The sequence below is a fragment of the Chelonia mydas genome, chromosome 2 (assembly GCF_015237465.2).
Source record: "Chelonia mydas isolate rCheMyd1 chromosome 2, rCheMyd1.pri.v2, whole genome shotgun sequence".
NCBI classification, from domain to species: Eukaryota; Metazoa; Chordata; order Testudines; family Cheloniidae; genus Chelonia; species Chelonia mydas.
In genome coordinates this window covers 171,256,500-171,281,434 of record NC_057850.1, presented here as the reverse complement: position 1 = coordinate 171,281,434, position 24,935 = coordinate 171,256,500, and the positions used below count along the sequence as shown (strand labels likewise).

Here is a 24,935-nt window from a genome sequence, read left to right as displayed (position 1 = left end):
AAAATTAAATTAAAATGCAGAGCCCCCCCAGACCGGTGGCCAGGACCCGGGCAGTGTGAGTGCCGCTGAAAATCAGCTTGCTTGCTGCCTTTGGCACGCGTGCCATAGGTTGCCTGCCCCTGCCTATACGTTGAGGGCCACCCGCTGGCCTCAAGTAAACCCATCCATGCAGACACAACTGACTCCAGTATGACCAGATTCTCTCCCCCAAAACTGTCTCCTTTGCCGTGCTCATGCAATTCAAAGCAGCCAGGATCTGCCAGTACCTGCCAATCCCAAGTCCCATTTTGGAGGCAGGAAGGGTGTGTGTCAGGGTGGAATGCAGCTGTGCTCCACCATTTGTTAACCTTAAAGACTAACAGATTTATTTGGGCATAAGCTTTCGTGGGTAAAAAACCCACTTCTTCAGATGCATCTGCATCATGCATCTGAAGAAGTGGGTTTTTTACCCATGAAAGCTTATGCCCAAATGAATCTTTAAGGTGCCACCAGACTCCTCATTGTTTTTGTGAATACAGACTAACACGGCTACCCCTCTGATACATTTCTCAACCTGGTGTAGGTGAGCTCGCAGAATCTGGCTTCCAGATTCTAGCCCCATCTCTCCAGCTCCAACCAGATCTTGGCAGGAGAGAATTTGGCTCAATAACTTTTACAAGAGTACAAGAGAGACCAAGGTTTGACCCATAAACTTTGCTCACTGCTCATTGCTCTCAGATTCAGGAAACCAGGTGGCTTAAAATGAGAATTACATAATACACTCCAGCAACTGCACTCAGTGCAATCCCATGTATCCAGGTTAAATGGAAATTCAGATAATTTATGTCAACAATGCCCCCCAGTAGAAAATGCTGATATTTATGCGGATGGGAATTTTCTCTAGTTGATCTTCTGTATTCAAGGGACAGTTATTAGAAACTGACACATCACACCTTGATACCATGGTGATTGTTGCTTTTTAAATGTTTAGGTATTGTTATGTGTGATCTGTAAAAAGTCCCCAAATGCATGATAACATCAATCCATCATTTAAAGTAAGTATTTGCATGATGTGGTGTGACTGGAAAATAATACTTCTCGGCTTTTGTCCTATAATTCTTTAAATCAATGTGAATTAAAAATATTTGCAAATTTCTTTTGAAGGGCTTGCATGTTGTTTTTTGCTCGGCGGATAGTAATAGGCAATTTTTGCTGAAAGCTGAGTGTCAAGACAGGAATCAAGTTGCAGTAATCGAGCTCAGGCTACAAGGTAAGCTGTATGTTTCCACAGAATATATCCTGTGATGAAAGCTTCTTTCTTAAGGAGGCACTCTCTGTAAGTAACACATTCTTTCCAAACACAAATGGCATTTTGTTCTTTGACAGCTAATTACAAATTTAAAAAATCCCACCCCCCACCAAAACATACAATAAAGTTTTTAAATGTAGATTCCACTGAATCTAATGTAGTCTTTATGTACATATGTGTGTGTGTGTTGAGAGCTCCTTTTTGAATTTAAAAGCATCTTTCTGTATCCCCCTCCCTGCTCCAAAAAAAAAAAACTACCCTAATTTTTTTGGTCTTCAGAATATCTTCTAAGGTAGAGAAAACTACTTAGCTTTGACAGTGAGTTTCTATGCTCTATATGCATTTATGATAATATTTAAGATTAAGTCTCACATTTATCATGTGATATGTGATTGCAAAAGTTGCCTGTGACTTTTTACATCCCATATTTGTATGTTGTACTTTACTACAAATCTTGATGGACAGTTATACAATTAATGTTATTTATATCATGTCCTAAATGCACAGAATCACAAAATGCTTCAGTCATGAGTTGAAGAGAAAAGGAAGGCTTTAAGGTGAGATTTAAAGAGGAAGTGACTCAGTGGTTCAGGGGAGCATTCCAGATGGATGGAGCAAAAGAGAGATACCCAACTGTGAAAGGCCATAGGGAGAAGATAGAGAGGAGGCCAAGACTGGAGAAGCTGAGTGAGTGAGTGGGGAAGTAGGTGAATATGAGGTCAGGGAGATAGGGTGGAGTGAGTTCTTGGAGAGTTTTGAAAAACAAGAAAGGCAGTTGTGAATTGGATTCATAGATGGCTAGGAAGTTAGCAAAGGTCGGGGTAATCCAGCCCTGTTCCCCAGAGCAAGACAATCATCTGGCCACTGCAGTCTCCAAAAAATTATTCATTAAAAATTTAGGCCACTTACAGAAGCTTTGTGCATTGTTATTAGCTGGTTCTCAGGTGTTTTGGGTACTTTTTTCAGGGGAAGATATGTGTGCAATTAATAAATGCCCCCTTTTCACATATGCCATAGATAAAATCTAACCCTAACAACCTTGGCTCCATTCCTAACCCCTTCAGCCCTGAATTTTAGCTACTTCATGCAGAATACATACACAACTCTTGGGGATTACCAGGTTTTTAAAAAATCACAGTCCACATGGAAGAAAAGGATAGGAAATTGCAGTATGTATGAGGAGAGTATGATGTAATATAAAGCATGATGAATGATAATGAACTAATAGTAAGCACTTGGTACCTCAACTGAAACTTGACTGCTATGAATGCTGAGCACCTATTCTCTGAAAATAAGGCCCTTTTAAAATGAAGGAACCCTGAATCACTAGTTACTTTTGAAAGGCTTGCTATTAATTAGCTGCATTTACCTGATTAAACTGGGGAAGTAAGAAGGTTTTTAGAGTATTGTTCAGGAGTAGTTCTATTTATGTAATAACTGCAAAATATTCAGTGTACCTTAAATTAAATAAATATTAACTTAACATAGGCAGAAATTGCAGATTGTCCAGAGCAATATGGAGAAAGAAAAGGAGGGGTTTTAAGTTTTCTTATGTCCTTGCCTTGGCTCCTTCATCTGTGTGTGTTACTTAAAGGCCTGTCTGATGCACTTTAGCTAGTATTAACTCTCAGGTCGCTCCATATGCAGACCAAATGTTTAGAGAAGATATTGCACTCACAAAACATAGATAGAAAAAAGGTTTAAAATATTGTCCAGTACCTTTACCTTGAAATATTGAGGGCATGTGCTACCATCAAAAGGTAATAGGCTGTTTTTTCGGAGCAGAAACTGTCAGTGATTCATAAAATTTGTTAATTGGAAATGGCTTTAAGCTGCAAAATTTATATCTAGATCCTGGTTTCAGACACTCCAGAGTTTTGGAGGTGTTTGGATATGAGGTTTCAGTTCTTCCTGTTATTACAAAAAAACCCCAAACAATAGGGGCCATTCGCAAAAATCAGATGGAGGCTTGAATGGCAAATGCTTTTTTGGTCTGGGGGTCTGGAGTATATATGACCTATATGACCTCTTGAGATCCCTTCCAAAGCTATATTTCCATGATTGTGTGCAGGTACAAAGGTTAGAATGCCACCTAATAAATACAAAATATAGGTGGTTATAAAATACTGCCCTCTTTAAAAAAAAATAAATTTTTTTAAAAAGGCCAAACGGGGTATGTCACATTCATGACAAACAAGGGCTGACGATAGTGCTGAGCAGAGCCAGTTATGGAGTTGGCAGTCTCTGTGCCAAATTTCCCATGCAACTCTACCAGTGAACCTCTATAACACCTATTGTGTGCAACTCATGGGTCAAATCTATGAGCACAAGCTGACAGTGGTATGAAATAGTATCAAGCTACGTGATGGCTTTGTGATACAGATACATATCTACTAGGGATAGAATGAAACCGTAACATTTGTTTTTTCTTCTTTCCTGAGTTCAGACTTGAGCCCAGGTCTCTGCCCACGGAGAATAGTACGTTAGCCTATTGTGCCACCTAATCCCCCATTAACTGAGTGAAAATGCCTTTAGCATAATGAAAATATTTTGATACTTTTAAATGTACTTTATTTAATGCATTGTCCTGGTTTTGTAAAACAATGGCAGTTTGACCTTTCTGAGTGCAGTAGGCTCTCCTCGGCTGAGGGTTATGACCCTTCCAGTACACAGTCACTTTGCCCTTCCCATATTGCCACATGAGCTGGCTAGATCCCAGTGAGAAAGGAGGAGGCAGATCCTGGTATGGAACAGATTAAGAGTCACTATAGTTGCTGAAGTGCAGACTCTCTCTTGACTGTTTCCTTTGATTGATGGAAGTTGCAGCACATACTCCTCATGAAGCAGCCCTCAGATAAGGATAATCAGCATTTATGGACAATAGTAAGGCTATATCCATACACTCACTGACTGGACTACAGCATTCAAGAAATGAAACTGAATCTGTCTCCAACTCTGTGTTCATAACTGTCCTGCCCCTTTTCAGCCTACAGTGACCAACCTGTTCTTTTTCCTATATACTTATGCAAGACTCTAGACAATTCCTGTCTAAGCAGGTATGATTGTGCAAAACATGCCTGTTTGAACATTTAACATTATTACTGTCCAGCATTAATAACTTAAGGAGAAAAGGAAATATTCTTGCTTGTTGTAAACTAAGATTACAATAGTCCTTCAGACTGAAATATAAGAGGATAGTTCTCTCGGTCCGTGTGGTATTCATTCTGCTGTTTGATTCATCCTGCCATCTGGGATTTTCTGTAACAGAACAGTACACTCATTCAGTGGGGATGTAGTTGCCTACAAGCTGCTGCCCTCTAGAGCCTCATGAGTGGGAGACATTAGATAATAGGTTCAGCACTCCCACTACTATTCATTGAAAGTGCAGCAAATTCTGGATACCAGGGTGAAGTCCTGGCTTTATTGAAGTCAATGGGAGTTGTCATTGATTTCAGTGGAACCTGGATTTCACTCCAGGACTTTGTGGAAAATTATCTATTACTTCGATGTGGCTGACATGAAAAAATTCAGACTTCATGTAAGTGGGTGCAACACGAGTGACTTCAATAGAGTTTTACCCATGAACACCAGTTCTGGATTTAGACAATGGGATTAGGATACCTAATAATATTGGAGGAGAGAGGGGGAAGGAGATCCACTGGGGCCAGCTTTGGTATAGTCTGGCTATCTTAGAAAGTTCTAGTGTCTTGTGGCTTTTGGGACAGAGAGGAACTAGGTCTTCTATCATTTTAGGTTCTCCACTAGATTGGCAGTCGTGGTGGAGGGTCCTCTTTTTTATGGTAGTCTCTAAATTGATATAAGACCTCACTGGTCACCATCAGGGCTGTATAGAGACCCCTTTTAGAAGTGTATATGTGTATTATGAGGTTGTATTGTAGCTAGATCTAATCAACTTCTTGACAGAGCAGAAATCTGTCCCAGTGATCCTGTAGTAGTGGTAGTAGTAGTAGTAGTAATTATTTATTTATTGTGCTAGGCTCTGTACAAACACCGAACAAAAAGATGGTTCTTGCCCCCAAAGAAGTAAAATATTTTTGATTTTTTTGTAATTTAAATGTATGAAACTGTAGTTGATGCAGGACAATAGGAGGCAAATGGGCTTTGGGACTTTCCACTGTATGTTGTTAGTATTGTCTCAAATTAAAACTGGCTGAGATGACTCTCTTAGGAAACATGCTCCTCGTTGATTTTCAGAGACCCATTAAAGCATGCTATCCTACTTTCATGGAAACAGTTGATAAGGGGAGTGTAGCATTTTCTTCACCCCCAAAAGAGAATGCAGTTCCTCAATTTTTTCATCTTCAAACTGTCTACCATGGTACACATGAAGAAATTCTTATACACCCAGATCCCAAATGTGTCCTTCTAAGAGGCTTTTAAAGATGGTGGAAGCTTTTTGTTTTTTTATGAGATGCACAGTAATGTACTTAATCATTAATGGTCATGACATGTTGATCTTTCATAAAATACATAAAATATAGCATGCTTAGTGCAAATAATCCTGTATAAGTAAAACATTATAGTTACAGTGAGAGTAATGACAAACTCAGGTCACTTTCTGACCTTACCTTGGAAGTTCATACTTCCTGGAGTGACACACACCTAGAATAGGGCTAAGCACAGGCATTAAACTGGATTATCATGTGGTGTGGTGACAGTACTAGAGTCCCATGTCTGTTATTGGCAAGTAGCAAGATGCTGGCAATCAGCCAGTGTCTTTTTAGTACCTAAGTGCCTCTCATTTGCAATAATTGTAGAGGTCTTTCATGCACTAGACTGTAGTCTACCTTCAACTTCAATAAAGCAGAAGTAAAAGAAATACAAAGTTATTCCTCCACATAGGTAGCTAGTTGGCAGTGTGAGTAGATCTAGTCTTTTGACTTGTTCTAAAAATTGCTAATTTACATTGTCAAATGGTATCTAATTCTGACAAGTCTTGTCATCACATGAGAAAGGGACATGTTCTGTCTAAAAGAATTGTGTATTATAAATTTTTGGCCCACTAAAAAGTACTGCTCTTCCTATATTGCTGCTAATGTTACATAAGACCTTTTGCACTCCTTTTGTTTGTTGGAAGGGTCAATACAGTTGCAAGTATTTTCTCATGTATCAGAGGTATAAAATGCAAGGACTGTTGTAGTGTAGTGGGTTTCTGGAAGAGGCCAAAAGCTCTGAATGCTCTTTCTTTATAAAGAAGAAAGTGAAAAAAGATTGCTTCTTAATTAGACTGCTGGCACCATGCACAAGATGTCAGCCAATGCAGTACAACAATAAAACAAAGCTGTAAAATGACATCAGAACATAGCAAAACCAAAAAAAGTTTTCTTTGAATCAGTTCTTTAAAAAGAAATAGGGCTACAGGGTTAAGTAGACAATGTGACAACTGAGGTTGGGCCTCTTACTCAGAGGAATACCCCATTTGCCTGCTCAGAAATAGGAAAAAAAGGGGGTAAGGGAGGGAAGCCCCCAAAATCCTTCACTGTATTCGTTGAAAAATTGATGGGGCCTGAAACTAGCCCTTTACCGACATGCTTTGCATATTTGACATCTGTCCTCTCCTTTTGAGAAATAAATCAAGTAACAAAAGTAATCTATTTTTGTTCACAGTGCTGGCATACAGTTTGCAAAGGGGAATAAAAAGCTCCCCTTTCATTAGCTGCTTACTGACCTTAAATGATAACTTTCCTAATTATGAAAAAATGTCCTCATTATGCAGACCTGGTGCAAGCAGCGTGTGATCATTTTAGACCTTTAGATTGGCAGTGCAGACAGATAATATAAATGATTTCTAGTATAGAAGGAAGATGATTTCTTTCCAACAGATGCACTCACTCCTCTGCTGGGATTTCTGATCCAGATGAAATGGATCGTTTCACCAAATAAAATATGATCAGTCTTTTACATGTGAGAGATAAATTGTCTGATTTAAGTAAATTAAAAACTAAACTGGATTATTTGGGGTGAAATCAGTGTTATAATTATGTAAAGAAGAAAACCAAACAAACCTGAGGTTAGTGTTTTAGAACAAAACTACTAAACAAACCAGATATATGTGATGTGGTATTTGGGACAAATATTCTTTGAAGGAGGGATTCATTAAAGGGTCAGCATGAAGAGCAGTAGAGCTGAAATATGATTTTTACATAGTATCTGCTTTATTCATATTTGGCAACCGGGAGGGGAAAAAATAAGCTGTTTTTATTCCATGGTGCTGAGACCCAAATTCAAGTTTTCTTTAAAACTCATTGTAAGTGGGACATTTGGTGAAGGCCATGAACTACCTTAATACATATTCCATCATTCCATACAGAATTTTTTTCTTGTTTTTATTCATTTTCAGCATACCGAATGATTGAAAATCCAGCTACATTTAGCATAGGCTTCGTTGTTGGAGCTGAAGCCTCAGATGTGCACTGAATGGCAAATGGTGTACCCAAAAAACTTAGGTCGGTCTGAGGGGAGGGGAGGTTGGGATAGTTGGATGAATACTTAATTCCTTATATCTGCTTTACGTCTCTAGTCAGATGGAAACACAGATTTCCCAGTGAAAGAAGAATTATATGGTTTTTCCAAGAACTCTGCTGTCATGCAGAAGAAAAGTTTCACTTCTACGCAAAGTCTGAGGGAAGAAAGGAAAAGATGTTGCTTTGGAATCTCAGTGGAAAAGCTTTCTTAAAAAAATCTTATTGGCCCAGCCTTTTGGTTTTTAATAAAGATTTAATCCTTCTGTGACAAAACATCCCATTCCCTTGTGCCATCACAAAGACACTGTTTCTGTTCTCTGAAAGCCATAATTACTAAGGCTCATCCATGAGGCAGGAGGTTATTTTTTCTCATATATTAGCTGTGGTGGTGGTGATGTTGCACCCAACACTCCATATGGCATTCTTTGTTTAATTGTAAAAAAAAAAAACAGACCTTTCAAATTTTTAGGATTAACTGTACAAATTATTGGGAATAATATCTTTACACTCCCATATTTTACCCCTCTGGATTTTCCACATTAAGCAATAAAAAGTCACTGTAAATTACCACTTACTGGGAACAGTTCCTCATGTCAGAAATCGAAAGTATTCCAACAGAAAAAGGAAATGAATATTTTGCTTTGTGTTTTTGAGAATTGATGCATATGGTCACCATACAACCTGAGAGTTCCAATTTTTAAATTTTATTTTACCTTTTTTATTTGGATTTATGCTTTTGCTTGTTTGGGATAGCTATGAAAAGGAACCATAATATTTGATCCCTTGCTGTTGAGTGACTGGGAGAGACCAGAAACATGTGTAGCTTGGCATGAAAGCCTGGCTGATTAACTCAGTGGAATAACTCCCCTTTGGCTGTCTTTATGATTGTTGTTTTATAACACTGTCTCTCTTTTTTCCATTCTGGTTTCTTGCACATACATATATAGGTGCAACTGAAAAATTAAAGATTCCATTCAGGAAAACGTTTGAGACATTTGCCTATGGTACAGTTGAGCATAGAGCTCAATAAAGATTTTCAGAACATGCCAAAAGTAGACTTCACAATAGTTAGTTCTACACAGAATTATAAAATTGTCTGTCTGTGCACATCACAGTTTTCATGGGACTTTTGCTTATTTAGCTAACTTATTTTTTATTGATGCAGTGCTCTTTTTATATATCATTTTACTAGAACAGGCTATCAGCATTCACCCCTGCTGTTCATGTGAGCCCTCATTGTTTTGCCAAGAGTATCTCTTGCATATAAGATTTTTATTTTCAAACTTCTATTTTTTCATTAATTCAGTAGTTCAGACAATTACAGTATCAGTGGTGTAGCATATACAAAATCAACACTGCCAGTCTTGATGCAAGGGACTGTGCCAGCCAGTAAATTTTATTCAAGATACTTAGAATGGTTCAGGGGAATCAACCTGGTGGCTTAGTGAATCGCAAACCAGTGATCATTTTTTTCTATGTAATATGGTTCCTGCAAGAATCCTGTTGCGGGTGTAGACTGGTTAATTCTTTGCATATGTAGAACATGTTTAGAACCTTCTTTAGAGAAGTTCAACCAAATATTATATCATTCTTCTTGTCTAGTCCACATTATAAAACCAATTTGAAATTGGGGCACCGAAATTAGGATACCCTATTTTGCATTGTAGCATTCCATTTAGCACTGAGGCCTCCAATACTTGTTTTGGGTTTAGTAACAATTTTGCCCACAGTTTTGAATAACTCTGCTCCCAGTTCTGACTTCACCACTGCAGAAAATACTAGGGTAAATTCCAGCTATAGGATAACTTGCTGTCAGCAACCCATCATTTCTGAGCATCCTTTCATATTTAGAGGGCGTATCATGCAGAATTATTTCTGTTGGAGATAATAGTGTGTTGGAATATTTTATTGTCTTATCAGAATGTACTGCTTTTGAGTACGATTTCATTTGGGGGTGGGGGAGGAATGTCTCTCATACTGTACAGTCTGGTGGCTAGGGATATGAGTGACCCAGGTTCTAGTGTCTACTCTGCCAGGTTCATAGTGATCTGGGATGAAAAACATTGCTCTGAATCAGGCAAAGCAGGGACTTGAACCCGTGTCTGCCCCAGCCAGTGTCCTAACCACCAGGCAACAGAGACATACAGGCAAACACCAAACTAAATGAAAAAACTCAGGTTTTGATCCAAAAATGGACATTTGAACACAATTTCATTTTCACAAAAGCATTCAAAAAGATTTTGTTTTGTTCCAGAACAAACATAAATTCGGAATTGTTGTTATGTGGTCAGCTCTAATGATCCCCTTCTAGTTCTCTTTTCATTGAGTTCAACGGGCTTTGGATCAGACCCATAAACCATTGGCTCCATTCCATCTTCTTGACTTATCTATTCAACGGTGACATGAAGCACAGTGGTCCGCTACCCCTGACCATAGTCTTTGCTGTGTGGCAGGCTTGCTCCCCCTTATCACTTAGTGATATGAAAACAGTAGGGCCACAGAATACCATGGGCTCCGTATCAGGCCCTATGTGAATAACTGCAGTGTTGCGTTAAAACCTCCCATTTTTAGTTAAGTCACACCTTTTTAAGTTCCTCAAGTATGTGTATAACTGTGTTACCTTTTGGAGGGCAATGGTAATCTTGTGCAGTTACATTCTGACCTAAGAATGCTGTTAGTTCTTCAAAAACACGTTTTCCCATAAATACCAGATGGGAAATCACACTTGAGCCATAAATAGGCTAATAACTCACTGGATGCAGTCTGTGAGACATGAGACATCCTCACTTTGCCCAGACGTTCATATACGAAGTGCGCCTTACTCATGTGAAGGGTTAGTCAAGATCAAGTTTCAGCAGGAAGAAAGAAGCCCTCCACACAGCATTAACGAGACACCCTCTTTGACATGAAAATGTTTAATCACCCAACATGTAACATGTACAATCATTCAAATTAATGGTGTTCAGCCAAATGTAACATCACAAACACAGAAAGGCTTGAGTTACACATTCTCCCAGAAGGAAATAAACCAGTTTTTGGCTAACTTATATAACTGAAAATTGCGAGTGTCTGTGTTTATGTGCCAACATGCGCACATGGGTGCCTCTTGTCTGATCAAGACGGTCGCCTCTTGTATCCTTAAGGAAAAGAGAACTGCCAAACACCACAAAAGGTGACATTTGATCAGACAAGGTGCTGAGCTGCATCCATTCATCTCTTATTAATCATTTCAGTATTCTAAAGAATAATGTTTTGGACAGGAAAAAATTGTTTATAGCCACTTGGATTGTGGAGGTTGGAGACAATATGGATAGATGGGGCCAAAGATGGGTAGAGTTCTATGTTACCAAGATACAAAAGTAAACAAATGCTTTGTTGGCCCCAAGGCTCAGTATTATGTAGGGGTAAATAGGACGTTTCTGTGGCTGGGTCTTGTGGCTTCCATACGTTTGGATAGCTCAGATGAGGATTCCAATTTTTCTGTGCTTATTTGAACTGAATTTCCCCTTTCCTTGTTTGTTATAGGTTTTTCCACTGTTGAAATTTTTACATATCTGGAGAGGTTGGTTTGCTGTCTGCTCTTATGTGTAATTTAAACATAAGAATGAGCATACTGGGTCAGACCAAAGGTCCATTTAGCCCAATATCCTGTCTTTTGACAGTGGTCAATGCCAGGTGCTTCAGAGGGAATGAACAGAACAGGTAAGCATTAAGTGATCCATCCCCTGTCACCCATTCCCAGCTTCTGGCAAACAGAGGCTAGGACACCATCCCTGCCCATCCTGGCTAATAACTATTGATGGATGTATCCTCCATGAACTTATCTTGTTCTTTTTTGAACCCTGTTACAGTCTTGGCCTTCACAACATCCTGTGGCAAAGAGTTCCACAGGTTGACTGTGCATTGTGTGAAGAAATACTTCCTTTTGTTTGTTTTAAACCTGCTGCCTATTAATTTCATTTGGTGATCCCTAGTTCTTGTGTTATGAGAAGGAGTAAATAGTGCTTCCTTATTTATTTTCTCCACACCAGTCATCATTTTATAGACCTCTGTCATAGCCCCCCTTAGTCGTCTCTTTTCCAAGCTGAAAAGTCCAGTTTTACTAATCTCTCCTCATACGAAAGCTGTTCCATACCCCTAATAATTTTTGTTGCCCTTTTCTGAACCTTTTCCAATTCCAATATACCTTTTAATTTGATTGTTAATGCAGAGGTTTTATTATAGGTCTTTATATGATAGCAGTCATGTAGTCCTGAACAGGGTGAAAATTATTTAAAGAAGAAAAAGGAAAGTATTACTGTAGTTTGAGAGTCACAATTGAGAAGGGGAAAATTGGAAGGTGTATAAAACACTGTATTTTTTATGGGATGTGACCACCTTGTCACAGCCCATCTCTAACTCTTATATAAATGATCAACCATTGTATTCATCTGCGCCAGGAAAGTCATTTACTTGTAAGTGGGAGAGAGAGCTTAATTTTCTAGTTGGTTCCCATCACTTTAATTTTATATATTACACATCACATCACTTTAATTTGATCTATTGTCATGCTAACTCACTTTATTATCTGAAGCATCTGTGGTAAGCAGCTGTTGCTACTTCCACACAATATTTTTTTTTTATTAAGCCTTTATGTACTTATCTTCACGCCTGCACAGGTCACATTTGGGAATGCTTTAGGAAAGGATCCTGGCTGGGCCTTCAGGTGGAAGGACAGTGTAACTCTGCCTTTACTGTTGCTATTTGCAGTGTTGCAGCCATGTTGGTCCCAGGATATTAGCAAGACGGGGTGAGTGAAGTATTATCTTTCATTGGAACAACTTCTGTTGGTGAAAGAGACAAGCTTTTGAGCTACACAGAGCTCTGCTGCTATACTCACACCACAGGTGCATGTTTTCACTGGCCTTCTTCATCAGTGGAGTATAGGGTTGGGCACTCATTGCACTGGGCTAAATAAAACCTCTGAGGTGCATGTACATTGCTGTGGTGTATGGTCCAGTCCTCTGGGCAAGCTCTCTCACACATCCTGTACATTTAGCCTAATATTGCAAGCCTTGTTCCTATTCCAAAGTAAATTATTCCCCAAATCATATTCACTCTCCCTCCCTTCAGCTAATGTCAGCAACAGCTTAAACTTCCTCTTCACTCCCCTTTTTCTCCTGGTCACCCTTCCCTTCCATCACAAAAGAATGCCTGTGCGTGTATATATGTGCTGGTTGTGCAGTGCCTTCCGTTGGGAGGCATGGGGTGAAGCATGAGTTTTTATTACCCTAATCTCTGCACACATAGCTGTACATGTTCTTATTGGTCATGAATTTCAGTCTTCTTGATAAAACAACTGAAGTACTGTCTCACCTCCCTGTATTCTTAGTCCATATATCCTGAGTATTTACTATTTCTGTCTCTAACTGAGGTGCATGGTAGTTGATCAAGAGAGTGTGTCTAATTAAAATAATTTCATTCCTTGCAAAGAACTGCAAACAAACAACCTCACATAAACCCATCCCGTACCTGCTTCTAGACCCCCTAAAGGACTTGCACAGCTCTGACAAATTAAATCAGTCAGTATCCTTACATCTGTTTCTGTAAAATATATTATCCAGCATTTCACAAATTCCCACACAAGTTCATGTAGCCCAGACTCTGCACTATAGCCTCCTTTGTCAGGTATTGTTCTCAGGAGGGGTCTCCAGATGTTGTAAAAATCCAGTATGTGGCCTTTATTCATAGCAGTCACCTTTTCCATTATCAGAGTTTTAGTTAGATACGGGCTCCACAGTGTGAGCAAAGAAGGGCATCTATCCAACCCAGCAGAGCAGGATATATCTGCATATTGCAGAAGAGGGCTAAGTTTAAGCATTTGGGAAGTTCACCTGAAACATTCCGTAGTGGTGTAAGAGCTCCCAACAGACACACGCATTGAATGTTTAAACCCCTCCTGCCAACTCCCCCCTAATATTAATAATACTGGTGGGATTTGTGCATAGCTCTTTCCAGTGCGATCTGATAGAAGGACACGTCCACCAGAAATGACGTTAGCTTACAACTCTGTCCAAATATATTGTATGTAATGCATCAGCCCTATTAACATGTATACATTTAATGTTTGAGTAGTGTAATGTTGCTGTAAGATCTTAAAGGATGTCTCTTTTGATTCCACTCTACTAAAATAGTTTTAACATTCATAAATGAAGCTTTGCATGTATCATTGTCTCTCTCTAAATTCCATATAGGATATCCCAGGCTTTCTGGACTTTGCCAACAAATGTTTCAAATTGATCATTTAGCAGTTTACACTGTGGAGCTCATATATTTATTTATGTATGGGCCACCTTCATTACTATTTTTTTTGTAAACAAAAACAAACTAATGTGCTACCTGACTCTTGATTTTAGGTGGTGATATAAAGATATAGTTATAAATAACTAAAAATAAACATTTACAAGAGATTGTGCAGAATAAGTGTAAGAGTTCAAAGATGTGCAGGTCATGAGATCCAAACCCACCTGACAAACACACAATGCTTCCCTTCTAGGAAATATCTCTGGGATCTTCCTGAGCTAGAGCTGGAATGCAGATTTTTTTTAAAAAAGTGCATTTGGATTCATTAATCATAAGTGAGACAGGACACATTGTAGTATGGGGAAACTAGCACTGCTACCCCTTGTGTTCTGTTCTGTTTTATATAGGCTCTTATTCCACACTCATTACCACAGTATCTGAGCACCTTCTTACAGTGCTGTAAGCAATGTGACTAACATCTGTCACTTATTCTTTGTTCTCTCCTCCTCTCCTTAGGGGGAGAACCGTGTGCAGTGGAGTGTTTTGATAGGGTTTAGGTTTGGGGGATTTTATAAATGTAGTGCTATGTATTCATGTTAAAAAGGGCAATATCAAAGAAATGAGTCTGCATTTGGAGCAGAAAGTGGTGAGATTTGATGACCCTGAGTTCCTGGGGGAGTGCATTCCCCAGTCTTGGACCAGTTTCCAAGAAGTCCTGTCTCCTGCACAGATGAGCTTTACTCTTGTGTTGACCATGTTCCATTGTGCCAGAGGAGCAAAGTTGTTGACCATGGTCTTCATCCTGGACCTTTAGGTGGTCTTTTAGATACCCTAGGCCCAGATCATTGAGTGCCTTGAAGAAAAGGACCAAGACCTTATACCTGATTCAAAATCTATGGGAAGCTTAGTGTAGGGAGCAGAGGACAGGTATGATGATGTGCTCGCTGTAGTCTTTGTTGCTGAGGAGACATGCTGCAGCATACGGTACCAGGTGGAGATCCTTCAGTGCTGAAGGCTTCATGCCCAAGTATATTGCATTGCTGTAGTCTGGTCAAAAAGTGATGAAAGTGTGACTAACTGACGTAAGGTCATTGTCTGCCAGGATGGGATGGAGTTTCCTACCCAACCAGAGATGATAACATTATTGTGGATGCTGTTATGTGAAACTTAATGTGTGAGAAGAATCAAAGAGTGCTAAACTATAGACCAAACTGATCAGTTCTTCAAGTTGGACTTCGCATTTTCCCATTCATGGGATGCTCCAGACCGGTGCAGCCTGAACAGTAGAGCTTCAACTAGCAGTAGTCGTAAGAGTGATCATGCTCCTCCCTCACCCCTCTCCTCAGAGATCATTAAATAGTCAACGTGAGGGTATAAAAGGGGCATGGTGCTCCTCCCCCTTCAGTTTCTTCCAACCATGACCAGCTAAACATTTTGTGAGGAGCTCAAGAATCCTGTTGGCTCTGTGATTAGTTACATAGTTTAAAATCGTAATTGTTAGTAGTTGTAGTTATAGATAGTTTAGTATTATAGTTAGTAATAGTATAGTTAGTTTTAATGGAACAAAAAAAGAAACCTGGTTTTAAAAGATGTGTATCTTGTCCAGCACTGTTCCCAGCATCTGACACACATTTTCTGTGCCTGTCATGCTTAGGGGAAGGGTACTCACCCTCCAAGTGCTCAGTTTTCTCTATGTTTACCTCAAGAACAAAGAAAGAAGCCATATGGCAGGGAACAGGCTCCTGAGATGATCCGTAGACCGTCATTGGTCCAGGACAGTTCTGTGGGTAAAAAAGAGAAGCCATCTTTGTTGGACTGTAAGAGGTCTGGTGACCAGGACCAGAAACAGAGTAAAACCTCTGAGGTGTCAGCCTCTGTGTCTAGCCAATCCTCTAGATAATGATTTATCTACCCAGGAAGCTGTCAGTAGTCAGCCCTCAACAGTGTCAGGCTCTCTTAAGAGAGCCAATCTGTGAGTGAAGGATTCTGTTATACAAACCAAATTTAAGGAACTGAGTACTGATATTCTGCTTTGTGGAAAGGTGACAAAATTATCTTCCTTGGATTCATTACCCTCGGATCCAAATGAGCCAGTGAAGCAAGGGCATGCTGCGACACCAGTGACTGATAGTACGGCACCTCAGCACATAATTGTTCAGACACAGGTTCATAGATCAAATCTGACCTCAGATCCACCAGGTGTGGAGTCAGTTATGTTATTGGAGCAAGGAGAAATCATACTCCAATCGTTTCAAATATGGCTGTCTTCAGAAGGGAAAGGACATGTAGAGTGATTGGGGGATTCTGCTTTTCCTCCAACTCCAAGGACACCTTCTGGATTCCCAGAAAAGAACTTTTTTCTCCAGTTTCCCTTGTTCAGCCAAGGGTATTTTTGTCTCTAGTTCCATCGGAACTGAGAGCGATTTCAGATCAGAGAAAGAATTTGATTTGGAGTCCGGATCTGTGGAAGGAGTATTATGAGCAAAGACACCTGTATGACGCGGATCCATATGAACAAAGATATATGCATTCGGATCTGAATATGGGCTTTTGGCCAGATTGGCAGATAGCACTGTGGATGCATTGGCCTTATTGGCCGTCCCTGGCTCCTTATCAACAATTCCTGATGTATGGGAACGGGGCTTCTCCGAGTGAGTGTGTAGATCAAGGTCACACTCCGGATCTGACAGACACAGATCTGATAGAATCTGTGAGCCCTGATAAGTCTCCTATAGCATGGAAGTAATTTTTTTTAGAAGAGGAAGAACTGATGGGGTTAAGTCAGTTCCAGACTCTGCAGCTTTTCATGAGTTATTGAACTGCTCAGTGAGCACTCTAGATATTCCTTCAGATTCAGTTGAGGAGTCATCTCACCCACTGTTTGATATTTTGGGAACAGCAACTAGACAAAGGATTATGCTTCCATTATTGGAGGTATTGAGCCAACCAGCAAAAGCCATCTGGAATAATCCTTCATGTCCTCAACCCTTATCAAAGAAGGACGATAAATTGCACCCATTTCCCCAAGAGGGTATGGCCATGTTCCACACCCATCCATCTCTAAATTCTTTAGTGGTAGAAGTGACTTTACAAACATCAAAATGTGCCCCACTACACTCTACTCCATCTGACAAAGAAGGGAAGAGACTAGGTGACATTGGGAGGAAAAAAGGGCAGGAGTACTTGTGGCACCTTAGAGACTAACAAATTTATTAGAGCATAAGCTTTCATGAGCTACAGCTCCCTTCATCGGATGCATAGAATGGAACATATAGTAAGATATATATATACAGATAAGTTGGAAGTTACCATACAAAATGTGAGAGGCTAATTAGTTAAGATGAGCTATTATCAGCAGGAGAAAAAAACTTTTGTAGTGATAATCAAGATGGCCCATTTAGATAGTCGACAAGACAGTGTGAGGATACTTAATTTAAAGAAATAGATTCAATATGTGTAATGACCCAGCCATTCCCAGTCTCCATTCAAACCCAAATTAATGGTATCTAGTTTGCATATTAATTCAAACTCAGCAGTTTCTCGTTGGAGTCTGTTTTTGAAGCTTTTCTGTTGCAAAATTGCCACCCTTAAATCTTTTACTGGATGGTCACAGAGGTTGAAGTGTTCTCCTACTGGTTTTTGAATGTTATGATTCCTGATGTCAGATTTGTGTCCATTTATTCTTTTGCGTAGAGACTGTTTGGTTTGGCCAATGTACATGGCAGAGGGGCACTGCTGGCACATGATGGCATATATCATATTGGTAGATGTGCAGGTGAACGAGCCCCTGATGGCGTGGCTAATGTGATTAGGTCCTATGATGGTGTCACTTGAATAAATATGTGGACAGAGTTGGCATTGGGCTTTGTTGCAAGGATAGGTTCCTGGGTTAGTGTTTTTGTTGTGTGGTGTGTGGTTGCTGGTGAATATTTGCTTCAGGTTGGGAGGTTGTCTGTAAGCGAGGGCTTGTCTGTCTCCCAAGATCTGTGAGAGTGAAGGATCATTTTTCAGGATAGGTTGTAGATCCTTGATGATGCGCTCGAGAGGTTTTAGTTGGGGGCTGAAGGTGACAGCTAGTGCCGTTCTGTTATTTTCTTTGTTGGGCCTGTCCTGTAGTAGGTGACTTCTGGGTACTCTTCTGGCTCTGTCAATCTGTTTTTTCACTTCAGCAGGTAGGTACTGTAGTTTTAAGAATGCTTGGTAGAGATCTTGTAGGTGTTTGTCTCTGTCTGAGGGATTGGAGCAAATGTGGTTGTATCTTAGAGCTTGGCTGTAGACAATGGATCGTGTGGTGTGTCCTGGATGGAAGCTGGAGGCATGTAGGTAAGTATAGCGGTCAGCCGTAAAAATGTTAGCATGCTGTGGGGCCATGCAGGTACCCATAGCAGTCCACTGACTTGAAGGTATGTATTGTCCCCAAATGTGAAAAAGTTGTGGGTGAGGACAAAGTCACAAAGGTCAGCCACCAGGTTTGCCATGACATTATCAGGGATTCTGTTTCTGATAGCTTGTAGTCCATCTTTGTGTGGAATGTTGGTGTAGAGGGCTTCTACATCCATAGTGGCCAGGAGGGTTTTTTCTGGGTGCTATAGGTACCCGCATGGCCCCACAGTATGCTAACATTTTTATGGCTGACTTAGAACAACGCTTCCTTAGCTCTCGTCCCCTAACACCCCTACTCTACTTGTACTACATTGATGACATCTTCATCATCTGGACCCATGGAAAAGAAGCCCTTGAGGAATTCCACCATGATTTCAAAAATTTCCATCCTACCATCAATCTCAGCCTAGACCAAGCCACACAAGCGGTCCATTTCCTGGACGCTACTGTGCTAATAAGCGATGGTCACATAAACACCACCCTATACCGGAAACCTACTGACTGCTATACTTAACCTACATACCTCCAGCTTCCATCCAGGACACACCACACGAATATTTTTCCACCCCTTTAGCTGTGCATATTTCAAACTATGATGCAGTTATGGTACCAGTACCATCCTGGGGGAAAGATGTTATTTTTTTTAATACACTACCAAAGGAACATAAGCAATTTGTGACTGCTCTGGTCACGGAAGGACAGAATGTTCCCAAACACCAATTGAGAGCATCATTTGACTCTTTGGATGTTTCTGCTCAGGAAGTAGCATCAGCCATCACTTTAAGGAGGCATGAATGGCTCAGATCAGTAAGTGTCCCTCATGAGGCAAAAGTGAGGATTGGAAAGGGAATGTTTATGTAAGGTACACACAGATAAAATGTTAAAGTGGGAAAGGTTTATTCCCATTATTTTATAATTTCAAAAAAAGATGGGGGTCTTTGCTCTATATTGGATTTAAGAAAATTAAACACCCACGTAAAAAAATATCGTTTCCGTATGTTGTCTCTAACTTCTCTAATGCCTTCTCATTCAGTTCTGGATTATTTCCATGTGTCAATTAGACCTTGTCATCAGAGATACCTGTATTTTGTGGTTGGGCAGGACCATTTTCAGTATATGGTCCTCTCTTTTGGGTTGTCTACGGCACCCAAAGTTTTTATGAAATGTCCATCATGGTAGTAGCAGCATACATAAGAAGACAAGGGATGTTTTAACCATACCCGAAAAATCGTTTAATAAAAGCATTGTCCACTGAGGGTATCCTATTGCATGTAAAACAAATATGTTGTCCTTTTGCCAATCTAGGATTACAAGTAAACTGGGAGAAGTCAGTTGTGATCCCAACTCAGAGGATCCCCTTTATTGGGGCAACACTAGATTTGACTATGGTAAAGGCTTTTCTCCCAGAAGACAGGTTTATAAAGTAGGCCATAAATCGCCACAAAAAACAGTATTGATTTTTCTGTGGCTGCTAGGTGTATCCAGTGATGAGCTGCCAAAATCTTAACAACAGGTTCCCTCCTCACCCCACGAGGGTGTCGTGGCCCACCCCCGCACCCAGGGACTCCTGCCCCATCCAACCCCCCATGTTCCTTGACGCCCCCCCCAACCCCTGCCCCATCCCACCCCCCTCCCCTGTCCCCTGACTGCCCCCAGAACCGGGCAGGAGGGTCTCATGAGCCACCGTAGTGGGTGCCCACCCCACCCCTAAGAGCCAGGAACTCCCAGGAAGCAGCCGGCAGGTCCCTCTGGCTCCTAGGGGTGGGATAGCGTAGCTAGGCGGGGAGCAGGGGGAGCGGCTGTTCCCCCCACTGATCACATCAAAAGTGGTGCCTTAGGCACCGACTCCGTCGGTGTTCCGGGGCTGGAGCACCCCCAGGGAAAATTTGGTGGGTGCAGACCCCCACTGGCAGCTCCCCGCCCCCGGCCCCAGCTCACCTACGCACTGCCTTCCCCCCTGAATGCGCCGCGCCACCCCACCCTTCTTCTCCGCGCCGCCCCCCGCCGCTTCCCATGAATCAGCTGTACACGCAGGAAGCCGGGGGGTGGGGCTGAGAAGCAAGCGGCGGGCGGGGAGCAGTTCCCCCCCCCCGGGTTACCTGCTGTGACACGGGCGGCTCTCCTCGTGCCCCCCCCCCCCCGCCCATGGCTCACCTCCGCCTCCACCTCTTTGGGCCTGAGCGCAAAGCTGCCGCCTGCTCCTCAGCCCTCCCCGGCTTCCCGCGCGAACAGCTGATTCACAGGAAGCCAGGGGAGGGTGGAGAAGCAGAGCGGGGCGGCGCGTTCAGGGGAGGGGGAGGAGGTGGAGTGGAGGTGAGCTGCAGCCGGGCCCTGGGCAGGGAGCTGCCGGTGGGTGCTCTGCACCCACCAAATTTTCCCCGTGCGTGCTCCAGCCCCGGAGCACCCACGGAGTCGGCACCTAAGGCACCACTTTTGCCTGGTTGTTAAATTTAGAAGCCCTTTTAGAACCGGTTGTCCCGCGAACTGGTGCGAACCGGCTCCAGGTCACCACTGGGTGTATTGGCTTCAACCACATCTGTGACACCATGTCCTCGTCTTCGGACGAGAGACCTCCAACACTCAGTGGCACTTTCACTTAAAGCTAAACTTTACTTAGTCTCAAGCACTTATACACACGTCCACAACAGGTTAGTAAAACACCCCCAACCCTTGATAATGACCAAAGCTGAGTGTGGCTCTCTAGTGGCACAGCGACAGCCCGTCTGCTAATGGGGAACACAAGATGCATCCAGAGGGAGAGTCCAGTCCGGAAGAGTCCCACTACCTCAAACTTTTCCTCCTTATCCATACATAAGTAATAGAATGACATGTCCCTTAAAGAAAACTTGTTAAGCAAGCAGTTCCAATGGGCAAGCAAGAGGCTTCTTCTGATTATCGATTAACCAGATGTGGGTTTTTCCAGAGTTTGCAGCCTTGAGGCCCCCATAGACATTCCTGGGGCACATCCTGCTCTTCTAAGATGAATGTATCAGCAACTTCAATACAATTCTTATCAGGAAGTACGCAGGGTCAAGTTGCCCTCTCTGTGGCACCCAAAAATCCCCCTGCCCTCCTGCATTGGTTAAGCTAAGCCTGCTTTCTTGGCTAATTTACAGCCTGGTGACTTGGCTGCTTTTAGCAATAAGTCGTAGTGGTTTCAGGCACTTTACTGGTTTGCCAAAGTCTCCCCGTACACAGCAACAACAAAAAGTGTCAAAATGTTTGCTTGAGAGCAGGCAGGGACAGGGAATCAATATCAGATGCCTTTCTAATTCGTTGGGGTTCTGGCCTGATGTATACATTTCCCCCAATTCCCCTCCTAAACAAAATAAGAAAGGACAAGTCCAAGGTAATTTTAATAGTGTCAGCATGGCCAAGGCAGCAATGGTATCTGAACTTAGTCAAAAGGTCTAATGGAACCTCTACATCTGGTACCAGACTTGTTGTCACAGCAGCACAGCATGATTTATCATCTAGATCAGGGGTAGGCAACCTATGGCACACATGCCAAAGGGGGCACACGAGCTGATTTGCAGCGGCACTCACACTGCCCGGGTCCTGGCCACCGGTCTGGGGGGCTCTACATTTTAATTTAATTTTGAATGAAGCTTCTTAAACATTTTAAAAACCTTATTTACTTTACATACAACAATAGTTTAGTTATATATTAAAGACTTATAGAAAGAGACCTTCTAAAAACGTTAAAATGCATTACTGGCACGCGAAGCCTTAAATTAGAGGGAATAAATGAAGACTCGGCACACCACTTCTGAAAGGTTGCCGACCCCTGATCTAGATGTTCAGTCTCTCCATCTAATAGCCTGGGGGATTGGACTCCAGGTAGGAATTTAGAAAAGAGTTGCCCGTTGAAGGTGCAGGTGTATTGCTACATTTTAGAAAGGAATCTACAAGGTGATGTTGCAGTCACAAATGGAAAAGGTTTTTATTGTGGATTTCTATGTACGATATGGATCCATATACAGTACCTATTACTTACATTTTACAATATCTGCTGTCTTTGAAAAAAAAAATCTCTCACTGTCTTCAGGGTTCATCTCTCAGTCATATCTGTATACCACATATGTGTGGAGGGAAAATCAATTTTTACTAATAGCATAGTAATAAGACACCTTATCCCACCTTGGGATTTGAATATAGTGCTCTTGCAGTTGATGAGATCTCCCTTTGAGCCTTTGGATAACTGTGATTTATTTTATTTGTCTATTAAGACTGTTTTTCATAGCCATTACATCTGTGAGATGTATACGTGAAATGCCTGCGTTGATGTCTGATTCCACCATTCAAAGTTTTTCATAAAGAGAAGGTAGTCTTCTTACATATCCTAAATTTTTTACCAACAGTGGTTTCAGACTTCCATGTAATTCAGTCTATAATTTTGCGTTTTCTTTCGTAAACCTCATACTCACTGTGGAGAGCCTATGCTGCAGACACTGGATGTTAGAAGGATTCTAATCTTTTATTTAGACAGGACCAAACAATTTAGACAATCCCATAAATAGTTAATTGCTTACGAAATTAAAAATAAGGGAAAAGCTGTTTCTGTACAAACGCTCTGTAGATGGGTTAGAGTGTGTATCAACATCACGTATGAATCAAAAGGGCTGTCCTTTCCTGAAAGAATTAGGAAACATTCTACTAAGTCAAAAGGCAGTGTCTATGGTTTTTTCTAGGCATGTTCCCTTCATAGAAATATCTGGAGTGGCAACGTGGAGTTCTAACCACACATTTACTTTAAACACTATTCCTTAGATTTAGAATATAGATCTAGTGCAAAATTTGGAAAAGCAGTTCTACAGTCCTTATTTAATTAGGACTCCCTGTTCCCACCATGCTGCTTGGGTTATTCATTATCAATTATCCCATGAATGGGAATGTGCAGAGGACCCTCGAAGGAGAAATGAAGGTTACTCACCTGTAACCAAGGTTCTTTGAGATGGACTCTGCATATTCATGGTCCCTGCCCAGCTTTCCCCACTACCTCAGAATCCTATTGATCAAGGAGTTTGGGGTCACAGGGGAAGGAACTGAGGCAGCTGGAGCACCATGCTCCTTCTATACCCTCGCCTTGGAATGTTCAAAGTTCTCTGAGGGGAGGGGCAAGGGAGGAGCATGAACACTCTAGCAACTACTGCTAGTTAAAGCTCTACTATTCAGGCTGCACTGGTCCGGAGCATCCCATGAGTGTGAATATGCAGAGTCCATCTTGAAGAACCTTGAGATGAGATGAGTTACAGATGAGTAACCTTCATTTCTGGATTTGTATCTTCAACCAAACGATACTTCACCAAGGTTGCAGATTCTTCAAAATACTTTCCTCTTCCCACAGACATCACCTCTGCCTTGCTTGGGTTCAGTTTCAGCCAGCCGTTCTTCTTCAGTGAGCTAATCGTGTCCAAGCACTGGGCCATCTTGGTGGTAATGATGTGGTTGTATTTGGTGAAGAATAGGCAGAACCTTGTGTTGTAGGCGTATTGCTGGCACTGTCGTGTCATCTGACCAGTTCACCTGATGGCTGCATGTAGGTGTTGAAAAAGGCAAGAGAGGACAGGGACCTCTGAGTGCATTCCTCACTCTTTCCAGGAAGGGGAGGTCTGCACATGAACTCATCCCATCAGCTTGGATTCTGGGATGAAGGGGATAAAAATCCCTGACAAGGAGAAACTAGGATCTTTATGTTGTCTGGACTCAGAGGGACAAAGATTCCTAAACCTAAGCAAGAGATCCCCATGCTACTTGCCATGGGTCAGCCATAAAGGACATATAGAGCTGCTTATTATGGAAGCCTATATTACCTTTTATAAATCTAAGACTGGAACTCATTTATGTGTGTATGTTTCTTGTTTTAATCTTATAAATAACTCTAATTTTTTTTCTTAGTTAATAAGTCTTCAGTTAGTTTATTCCAAAATTGGCTACATGTGTTGTCTTTGGTTTGAGATCTGAGTACAGCTGACGTGGGATTAGTGCAGGGGTTGACAACCTATGGCACGCGAGCCGATTTTTAATTGCACGCTGCTGCCTGCCGGGTCCCATTCACCAGCCCTGCTCAGCCCGCTGCTGAACCCAGGCCGGGACCCCGGCAGGCAGCAGCGTGCCATTAAAAATCCTGCCCACCCCGGCCCACTCTTCTCTGCCCCACCCCGGGGCAGGGTGAAGAAGCTTGGTCCTGCCGGCTGCTGCTGCAGGGCAGGCGAGCTCCGCCCTCCCTCAGCCATGCAGGGTTCCTGCCCCTCCTCCTCTCCCGCCCTGCTGCCGATCAGCTGATGGCCATTGTGAGGGAGCGGGAGAAGCAGAGCCTCAGCGCACTCGCTGCTCCGGGGAGGAGGCGGAGAAAAGGTGGGGACGGGGCCTTGGGGAAGGGAATCAGGGCATATCGCCTCCAGCCCCCTGCCATGAGCCTCTCTGGACAGGGGGCTGGGAGCACCCCCAGGACCCTAGCCCACACCCCCAGCCCTCTGCCCTGACCCTTACACCCC

General features: G+C 42.0%; 1 protein-coding gene across 12 annotated transcripts in view; it reads left to right on the top strand.

The window, feature by feature from the left end:
- The window catches only part of SUGCT (succinyl-CoA:glutarate-CoA transferase), a 481,412-nt gene that overhangs the window by 347,409 nt on the left and 109,068 nt on the right, over positions 1-24,935 (top strand). For 3 of the 12 annotated variants that reach the window (XM_027821213.3, XM_043540559.1, XM_037890009.2), the window contains exon 13: positions 1,144-1,249. The exons of 5 other annotated variants lie outside the window; for them this stretch is intronic. In XM_027821213.3, the coding sequence (XP_027677014.2) occupies positions 1,144-1,249 (106 nt within the window). Of the gene's footprint in view, positions 1-970; positions 1,035-1,143; positions 1,250-7,649; positions 8,594-24,935 lie in introns of those variants that run through there. 4 more of the 12 variants (XM_043540555.1, XM_043540554.1, XM_037890010.2 and 1 more) reach the window with 4 other exon arrangements.